This window comes from Lycium barbarum, chromosome 4 (genome assembly GCF_019175385.1).
Source record: "Lycium barbarum isolate Lr01 chromosome 4, ASM1917538v2, whole genome shotgun sequence".
NCBI classification, from domain to species: Eukaryota; Viridiplantae; Streptophyta; class Magnoliopsida; order Solanales; family Solanaceae; genus Lycium; species Lycium barbarum.
Window position 1 is genome coordinate 33387651 of NC_083340.1, and position 10721 is coordinate 33398371.

General features: G+C 33.3%; 1 protein-coding gene across 1 annotated transcript; it reads right to left on the reverse strand.

Moving 5' to 3' along the window:
• Positions 1 to 1982: 1982 nt before the first annotated feature.
• On the reverse strand, positions 1983 to 3063 carry LOC132638354 (uncharacterized). Its single transcript, XM_060355273.1, has one exon. The coding sequence runs from the start codon at positions 2952 to 2954 to the stop codon at positions 2382 to 2384; it is 573 nt and encodes a 190-aa protein (XP_060211256.1). The 5' UTR covers positions 2955 to 3063; the 3' UTR covers positions 1983 to 2381.
• Positions 3064 to 10721: the final 7658 nt, after the last annotated feature.

Below are 10721 nucleotides of genomic sequence, written 5' to 3' on the forward strand. Positions count from 1 at the left end.
AAACTCGAAATGAAAATCTAATCACAAATTTGGATGGGTTACGAATAATCAAAAAGAGTATTTTATTTTGAAGTTGACCATGTTGGCTCAGGGTTGACTTTTTGGTTGACGTGTTAAATCTATTTGACTTCATTAAGTATTCTTTTGTTTAGAGTTGAGCCGTTTGGACGCATATGGCGTAGAACGGTGATCAGAGGATTAAAGGTTACTTTGACTTTTTCTCAAATAAATTGTGTTCTATCTGTTTAAGTGTGACGGTAACGTATAAATTGGGTGACGAGCATATATGATACTACTGGGTGGTTTATGGGCTTACTTGAAATTTTGAATATGACATTTTGTTTACCATATTTATGTTTTGATTATCGCAATATATCATGTATGATTATTATTGATGACTTAGGTCTATTCACATGTTAGAATTACATCATTTATCTTTATTTTTGACGTTCATCCTTATATATACAATGAGTTGTTCTTGATTTATTTGAGTTGTTTACAAATATCTCTCATGATTTACCTGTGATAGTGACTCATTGAGTGTTTACACGGTAAATTGCATATTTCTCTTCGTTGTTCCTAATTATATTGGACAAATTAATGAAAAATAGGATGTTTTTATGTAATACTCGTCATACTTACTGAGTGATGTTTTTATGTAATACTCGTCATACTTACTGAGTGATGTTTTTATATAATACTCACCATACTTACTGAGTATTTTCGATGCTCATCCCTTATCGTTTTCTGCACTATGTGTGCAGGTTCTGACCCAGTACCAGTGCTGCTAGAAATTGAGCCTCGGAGGGTACTGCTCGTGATTCCAGCGGCGAGCTACCAGCCTCGTTGGTAGTAGCTAGGATATCTATTCTACTATTGTTATTATTTTGTCAAACTCAGCATTACGTTGAGTCAATTGTCCTATTTTTACTCTCACATGCTTATGACTAGTAACATCAGTGTTGGAGGTTATCTGAGTTGCTTCCACATTGTAATAGTTAGCATTTACATTATGTAATATCTATACTTTCGAAATTTATTTCTAAACTGCTTGGAATGCATTAAAATTATGTTTGGTTTGCCAGACGTGAGGTATGGTTTGGTGCCATCCCAACTTAGGAAATTGATTCGCTTCTAAATTGATGTTAACCAGAAAGAGCAACATAAAAAAAGATTCCAATGGGCATAATAAGCCTTTAAGTGCGAGGAAATAACACATTAAATTTGATTTACTGGCAATATAATATTATACATTTCGTTTTTCAGTCATGAGTTCCTAATTTTTATTTCTATTTATTCTGTTTTTTTTTTCTCCATACACTTCTATATATTTTGCCAAACAAAAAGTGTACTGAATATTTTAGTTTGAAGTGTAAAAAAGGAAAGCAGTATGACAAGAAAGCCAGAAAATTGAATTTAAAATAAAAAATAAGAAATTTTATTTAAAACGAGGGCCTCTTATTAAGTTTGTTTTAGACCACCAATTTTGTTGAGTCCTTCCTACATCTTCTTCCGTATTTATTACTCCATATTGGCAACCATTACTCCGTGGTTCCATAAAGGGAAAGTCTGTTTCACCCTTCACGTTATCATGAATGTTCTCATGGTTAAATTGAATTGGAGCAGGGACACTCTTTAGGTTGTTAGCTAGGTAAGTTTTGGCACAAGAAAATGCAAGTAACGATCTTGCAATTTTCTCCTTTTTCCTCAAATTTTCTCTGACCAATTTCATTTTAGGTAATATTTGAATTTGCCTTAGAGAGTAGTCAAGATGGCAAACTGTAATCCTTAAAAAGTATAGTGTAATGTAGGAAGCTGGAATATATAAACGGCATAACATAGTGTAAATCCCTAGAAACTTCGGATAATAAAACGCTTTTCCAACATCCATGAAATACTCCAGGAAATAAGATATCGCAAACCAAACAGCAGAATAGGTAACATCTCCAATTATTTTTCAACTGAAATAATTGAACAAAACACGAAATTAAACATAGACCATTAAGATTAATTTAAGAACTTCGTAAAGAAGTATACATACAAAAATCCCAGTGGTTAGAACTTAGAAGGATTATTACAACATTCTACCTAGAAAAAAGCAGTTATTCTGTGAAGCATCAGCTCCGTCTTAACTTAGTTGATCTACAACATGAACAATTCTAAAGCTATATGAGAGCTTCACCTTGATCCAAAGTGATGAAGAAACGTGAATAAGATTTAACTAAGTTATCCTCACTGACAATAGAATAAACAACAACGTTTTGGAATCATGGCTCATGATCTCACATTAGATGCACTGTATAGTCGGTGCAGGTACGTGGCCATATACTAGATACTGATAATAATATCAGCAAACGAACGTTCTCCTTAGATTGCTGAGCTTAATCAACAACTTTTAGAGCATTAATATCTTTGGTAATGGCAGGAATACAACTTGAACTCCTAGCAATACCACCTTTCTTGTTATCTCTAGGGCTAAGAGACTTGCCTCTACTCTTTTTCAAGATTTCCCTCATGGCCTCGGCTTGGAAAAGCACAGGATATGCCCTACCAATCCTATTAAACTTAGAACATGCATTCATGTGCTCATTTAAAGCCTCTTCTAGTTTCTTACCTCCATTCTTCTCCATTTCTTCCTTCACAGCTTCAGAACACAACCCACAAATCAATTTTCCTGAATATTTCTCCCTAACTCTCTTAACATATTCAGGTGTGCATTCTTCAGACATGCCACAACACTCACACTTTGCATCTTCAACTTCAGAAATAGGGGGAAGAAGCTTCTTCTCATTATGATCATCGTGATCGGTTACTACTACTTTGCTAAGTTCAAATGAGATATCGGATATTGTTCTTTGGAGACCATCCATGGGAAGTTTTTGAGGCTTTTGTGTGACTTTTTTGTTAGTGTGGTTAGTCCCAACAATGGTTTCTTCTATCTTATTATGTCCCATGAGAAGAGAAAGAAGGTCTTCTAGATAAAGATAAGTGTTTGGTTTTGCAAGAGTTGAAAGAGGGCTTTCTTGAAGATGAGTACTATAGAAAAATTGTATCTTAAGCTTCCAATTTATACTCCAATTCAATATTCTATGAGAAGTGTATGTGGACAATATAATTATTACGTCTCAAAGTCAGTAGTTAATGAATGTGTGCCTTTGAGTGAGTTGGAGGACAGAGACAAAGAAAAGGGGAGATTAATCTTGAATCAACTAGATTTTCATGCATATATATTTATACAGTACTAACTAGTGAATATAATATTATTGAATAATCTATGTAATGGAGTAATTTTTATTAAAAATTAAAAAAACCCTCACTTGCTATAGGAATTCCTTTTACATAAAGTTGGTAAGTAACACTTACCTTTTTCTCTTGACGATATAAATTGAGCGGTAATTAATTAAGTAGTTTAATCGAGGAAAAAATAATTTATAAACTCATGATCTCGAAATAGCACATACAATAAAAATTGCTAACGATAAATATATATAAATTTAGAATTCATGTGTGATCTAATGTACTTGATAATGGCTATGAGACAATTTCTCAGATTGTATCTCAAAGATTCATTGTAAAAATACAACTTCCTAACTATTGAAAAATAAAAATATTGTAAAGTTAATTCTTAAAGAAAATCGAAGTTATATCTAACCTTATAACTCTCTCATTTACATGGACAAACAAAATGACAAAAGATATTGAGAAATTATAAAATATAATTTGATTAATTAAAAGTGAAACCACTTTAGGGCATTGAAAATATAAAACAGACTTTAACTTACATCTTTTTTTGTCACCTTATCTTTTCAGGAACTCAAAAGATAGTTATCACAATAACTAAAAGTGAATTCATGAAATTGATCTACATGATTTTTTAGATAATATAGGATAAAATAATACAACAATATAATAGGTTACAACACTTGTAGAAGGTGAAACCGAGTTGACCATTATTTTTCTTTTTTAACTTGATTAGAGGTTACAATAGTCTTTATAGGAACTCCATAATTTTAGTGCCAAAAAAAAATATATTGGCTGCCATAAAAATCCACTCAATTTATGCGGAGAATTTTCATTATTTTGGTTCCTATGAAATTTTTTCATTGTTTTAGTTGTATCAAGAAAGGAAAAAGAAAGATGCAATATAAAAATAAAAAGCACCTCAACCCGTCCAGCTCTTTGTTTTCCAACTCAAAAATACAAACCAAACCCAATTCCGTTTCTCCTCCCCCACTGAAAAATATTTTGCATTAGAATTCCTAACCTATTTGTTGCCCCTCTTTCTCTGTCATATATTGAAAGATTGAGCCACAATCGTTAGAATAAAAAATACAATTGATTAGTACTGTACTTCATCAAGTTTTACATACATTTTGCGAGCTTGTAAAGAGGTCATATTGTGACCTTTACAATGCCGAGAAATGAAGCTTCACCTTCATAGGAATGGGCAGTCAAAATTTGAAGAGCGACTCCATCTTCTTTGCAAATAGTCTTCCACATAAACGATTGGCTCATTGTTGTTTTAGAGTTTTGGTAGAATATTCTAATTTTAAAGTATTTCATGTTGGATTAGGTCTCAAATACATATAAAAAATACATCGGAAAAGATCTCGAATACATACCGCAAAAGATAAAATCTAGCTAAAATAAAGAAAGTAAGAAAAGAAACAACCTATAATATTGAATAACAATTTACAAAAGAACATACTCCCTCTGTTTCAATTTATGTTAACCTATTTCCTTTTTAGTTCATACCAAAATAAATGACCACTTTCTTAATTTGGAAACAAAATCACTTTATGAAGTGATTTACAGCCACACAAATATTCAACACTTATTTTGAACCATAAGTTCCAAAAGTCTTCACCCTTTCTTAAATATCGTGTTCAGTCAAATGGATTCACATAAGAGTATTTTTTTAAGAGAACGGAGGGGAAGGAATCTAATGTTGCAGGAGGAGCGAGAGGTTATAACTCATAATATATAAGAGTTAATAGAGGATGTATTTGAGTAAAGAGGATTAGTAATGTGTCAGTTACAAAATGTTTGAGGTGTAATTATCTATGAGTTGAATTTTTTTGCGCACACACTACACCCACGGAGAAGGACTGAAGAAAGCTTAATTTGCTTTTACTGCAAACCAAGCTAATTGGCAATAAGATCATGTACTATGTGGGCTGATATGAACATTAAATTTGTGAGGCTTTTTAAGCCATTTGGTTAGTAGATTATTCATAAAAAATTCAAAAAAAAAAAAAAGATAAATAAGAATGGTGACCATAGAGAGATGTCACATCATTTTATTTATGTCTAGATTTATATTATATATAGATTATTTAATAAAAATAGTATATGCTCATTCTTGTTTTCATAGTTGGAATTGGAGTCTATTGTTTTTAATTTCACTATACATCATTTAAGTGGAGTTCAAATATCACCAAAGAACTTTTACTCTTTTTCATTCCTCCTCTCACTTATTCACAGTTGGTCCAATATCGTATTTAGAATATTTTTCATAAGCTATATCGATATTTGTAAAAGCAAAAAAAAACAAACAAACAACATATTTAGTTTCACTTTTGATGGTTTAGTTGAATATCATTTTTTTTTTTGCGCGGATTGCCCTTCTTTTGGGGTGGTCTTTAAATTTTGCCCTTCAAATTTGTAATCTTTAAATTTTGCCCCTCATATTTGTGGTCTTTAAGTTTTTCCCTTTGCTTGGAAAGGTGGGCGAATACATGAAGTTCTGGGTTCGAACCCCCGCTCAGGCATAAAATAAAAAAATAATTTCGCCAGGCAAGACTGGGGGAGTGTATGCCGGATCCAGCATACAATCTTTAAGGAAAAGCTAAAGTTATGCCGGATCCGGCATAACTAAAAGTCTGCCCCATAAGGCAGAATTTTTCCTAAGACATAGTTTAGTTATGCCTTATGAGGCAGAATTTTAGTTAAGGCATAACAAAATTATGCCCCATAAAGCAAGAATTTTTCTTAAGGCATAGACTTTGCCTTATAAGGCAAAGTTTAAGTTATGCCGTAAGGAAAAGTTCCGCCTTATGGGCATACTTTTAGTTATGTCTTTGGGGCACACTTTTTAGTTAAGGCATAAATAAAAGTTTACCTTGAAAAGTAAAACAATATATATATATATATATATATATACATGCTTCAAGGCAAAGTCTGCACCCTCCGGCAGACTTCTAGTTTAACACAACTAAAAGTCTGCCCCCTCCGGCAGACTTCTAGTTAAACACAACTAAAAGTCTGCCGGAGGGGGCATAGCACAATTTAAACTTTGCCTTATAAGACAAACTTTTAGTTATGCCTTAAGGAAAACTTACGCCTTATGGGCATACTTTTAGTTATGTTTTATGGGGCACACTTTTAGTTAAGGCATTACTAAAAGTTTACCTTGAAAAGTTAAAAAAAAACGTATATATGCTTCAAGGCAAAGTCTTCCCCCTCCGGCAGACTTTTAATTAAACATGACTAAAAGTCTGCCGGAAGGGGCATAGCGAAATTTAAACTCTGCTTTGCAAAAAAAATTAAAATTTTTGACTGAGCGGGGGTTCGAACCCGGAACCTATGAGTTTTAGCCGAAGGGCAAAATTTAAAGACTACAAATATGAGGGGCAAAATTTAAATAACACCCCAAAAAAAGGGCAATTCTGCGAATTGCCCGTTGAATATTAAGTTACAAGATGTGTGAGGTTACTATCCCACTTAACTGGGGGCAATTTGCAGGATTGCCCTTCACTAGATGGTCTTTAATTTTTGCCCCTCAAATCAGTGATCTTCAATTTTGCCCTTCACTAAAAGCCTCCTGGTTCCGGGTTCGGACCCCCGCTCAGTTAAAAATAAAAAAAATAAAAATCACAAGGCATAAGTTGGGATTCTCAAGGCATAAGTTGGAGTCCAACTTATGCCTAGGTTTCAAACTCTGCCTTAAGGCAAATATATATATATATATATTGCTGGAATTTTTCAAACATGTGCCGTAGCCTAACTTTGGACAAAGTTAGGCCTTAAGGCCTAGTTTTGGATAAAAGTTTGCCTTAAGGCATAAGTTGGGGTCCAACTTATGCCTCCCAACTTTTGCCCTGCGAATCCCAACTTATGCCTTGCAATTTTTTTTTATTTTTTTTTGTTTTTTATCGAGCCTGGATTCGAATCTAGAACATCTGGGTGTTAAGCGAAGGTCAAATATTAAAGACCTCCAATTTGAGGGACAAAAATTAAAGACCACACCAGAAGAAGGATAATCCGCGCAAAAAATGCTTAAGCAGTCTATATTATATAATTTATCGGACCCATCCGCCCTTGTATAGAACTACCACTAACCAAAGGAAAATACTAACCGATTATTTACTTTATCTATTTATGCACGCGGAGTTATTAAACTTACAGTGGTCAGTTACTTTTGAAGGAAAAATACCATTATCATTTCTACTGTAGGATATCAATTTTCAATATCTAATCTCGAATAAAAATTATTATCGGCACTTTTTTTTCCAAGTCATAAGAGAATTATAATCTAACTACACAAGAGGATCAGGTGAATATGCTTTTTCCCTATGAGATGTGAAGGGTTTGTGACTTTGTTCACGGGGACTGACACTCGGACGATCACTTTTTTGATCTTGTTGGAAGAAAATGAAACCATGAAAAGTAGAAAATAAAGAAAAGAATATAATGACCTTTCTATGTCCTTTTTACCTTATATGGATTCATAAATTGAAAAAGAAAAATGAAGTTCACGAGAAATAAACAAAAGGCAAAATCTTGTGCTTTTTTGGGGAAGATATGAGCTACCATGAAGAAAGGAAAATAAATAAATACCAAACCTTGCTTTAGTTTGTGATAGAATCACATGAATCTTGAAAATGGGAGGAAGCAAAAAGGGTGTTTTGTGGCTGCACATCAGTGATGGGCAAGTTTTAACTTATTTTTTCCTTCAAATTAAATAGTTTTTGGCTTTCTTTTTCGAAAGTACTTTTATTTCCTTACCATATGAGAGCATTATGTATCATGTATGTATCGCTTAAGGTGAATTTGAGCATTTTATTAGGTTATTATTACAAATCATATTATCTTCGTCTTTGGCCTTTGCCTTACATCCTTTTGTTTTAAGTGATATTTACCGTCGAGTGTCTAGTTTACAACTAATTTGGCCCAACTTCTTATAATTACCGTGAAGAACTCGTAGGGTGTCTAGCTTACACCTACTAGTTTGGCCCAGCTTCTTATTTGTTACTTACATGATTCAGCCAGCTTTATCACCTTAGCCAAATATTTTCAAGACCTAATTCCCTCACCTTCTCACTTCATTTGAAACCCCTTAAGAGCCCGTTGGGATTGACTTATAAGTTGCTTATAAGCTGTTTTCAGCTTTTTTGAGTGTTTAGCTGATTAGCTTAAAGTCATTTTGTGCTTAAAATAAGCTTAAAAAATTAATTGGACCCGTTTGGCTTAGCTTATCTAAAGTAGCTTATAAGCTGGAACAGCTTATATGCTGCTTTTTTTAAGCCCAGCCAAACATGCTCTAAGTCGACTGCTCATCCAAACACTAAGCATTCACCACACCACATCTTCTCCATCCTTCATCTCTAAAATATACCGAGTTATTTCAGTCATTATCCTCCAAAAACCATGGCAAAACCCTGAACCTTCTCTATCTTCTTCCAATTTAAAGAAAAAAGGTCATTCTTCTTGATATCAAATTATAACACCATACAACCGCATAATCTCTCTCTCTTCTTTTTATCGTAAAATATACAAAAAGAATTTGAGGAAATGCCTCCAGAATTTCTTTGCATTAATGAATTTTCTATTAGAAATTTTAATTTTTAATATGAGAACGACTGAAAGAAAAGACATCTCAAAATAATTTCTCGATTGAAATATCAAAGTATGCTTAACTTTTCAGATTAATCACGAACATTTTCTATGCAGCAAATTACGAAATAATGGAATCTTCAACATTAAATATTACTATTATATTATAGTCTCTTTAAGAGTTGTCTATTTTGTTCACTTTATAATGTAAATTTGTCATGTAGATTTGTATAAGAAGTGTATCTGTGCTATATAATAGTGTAGATTCATTGTTTATACATTATATATATAATGTGATAGTAGCACTAAAGATGTTTCTGACCATGGTGAAAAATCAGTAATATATTTCCAGCCCGTTCCATTGACTGGGGGACCAGTTGCAGTCCTAAGGGGAGCATCATCAATTCTTGATGTTTGAAAGCAGTTGTTCCAGACAGTTTCCATTGAAAGCTAGAATAGAGGGCGAAAGCCTGGTTTATATATATATATAGACACACACACACAAAAACTTGTATATTCATGCATATCATGTATATCTTTGAATATTCATGAAAGTTTATGTGTGATATACACTGAAATATATGATATACCAAGTCGTCGGCATAGTTTGTTACAAGTGTAATAATTATATACATGGATATATATTGATATACACAAGGTATATACATGTTACTACCATGTAACCGTCTGAACTCATGAGATATTTCCTTACTGTTTGCAATTTTTTTAGTGAACCTGGATTTTGGAAGAGTACAAACGTGAAATTGGAAGTTAAATATTCATTGCCGGTGTAATTAGGAGCTTTCTATGTTTTGGTTCGTTTGGTAGATTTGGCTATCCATTGCCAATCTTTCTATGCTTTAGTTGATATGTCTAATCATTAGCTAAAATCTTAATTCTTACCAGTATCTATTGAGGGCTATATATAGGTGTCAATATCCCTTCTTTTTTTTTTTTTACTTTTTCTATTATAAAATAAAAACTATAAAGTAAATACACGGAAGAAATATGTAGAGAGATATAAGATTGTATTTTTCTTCTTTCAATTCTACATGTGGCCACTATTTATAAGGAAAAATATATGCTTAATGGCTAAGCCATTTAAGATGACAACTAAGGGGTCATGTACTCTTTGTGGCTAAGTAACTTAATGGACAAGCATACTCATAACACTCCCCCTTGGATGTCCATTAATTAGATGATGTGCCTCGTTAAAACCTTATTAGGAAAAACCCAATGGGAAAAAGCCTCAATGAAGGAAAAAGAGTACACATATCTAGTAATACGCTTTGAGAGCTGCCTCATTAAAAACCTTACCAAGAAAACCCAATGGGACAAAACTTGGTTAAGGAAAAAAGAGTACAACGCGTATTTCACTCCCCCTGACGAAGACCAAGATTCAGATGTCGGAGCCTTCGCATTCCAATCTTGAATATCATCTTCTCAAGAGTTGAAGTTGGCAAAGATTTGGTGAACAAATCTGCAGGATTGTCACTTGAACGGATTTGTTGCACATCAATATCACCATTCTTCTAGAGATCATGTGTGAAAAATAACTTTGGTGAAATGTGTTTCGTTCTATCTCCTTTTATGAAACCTCCCTTTAATTGAGCTATGCATGCAGCATTATCTTCATATAATACTGTGGGTATTTTTGTATCACACTTCAAGCCACATCTGTCTCTGATGAAATGTATCACTGATCTCAACCACACACATTCTCTACTTGCTTCATGAATAGCGATTATCTCAGCATGATTTGAAGAAGTAGCAACAATGGACTGCTTTGTCGATCGCCATAATATAGCAGTACCTCCGCATGTAAACAGATAGCCCGTTTGAGATCGAGCTTTATGTGGATCAGATAAATAACCTGCATCGGCATA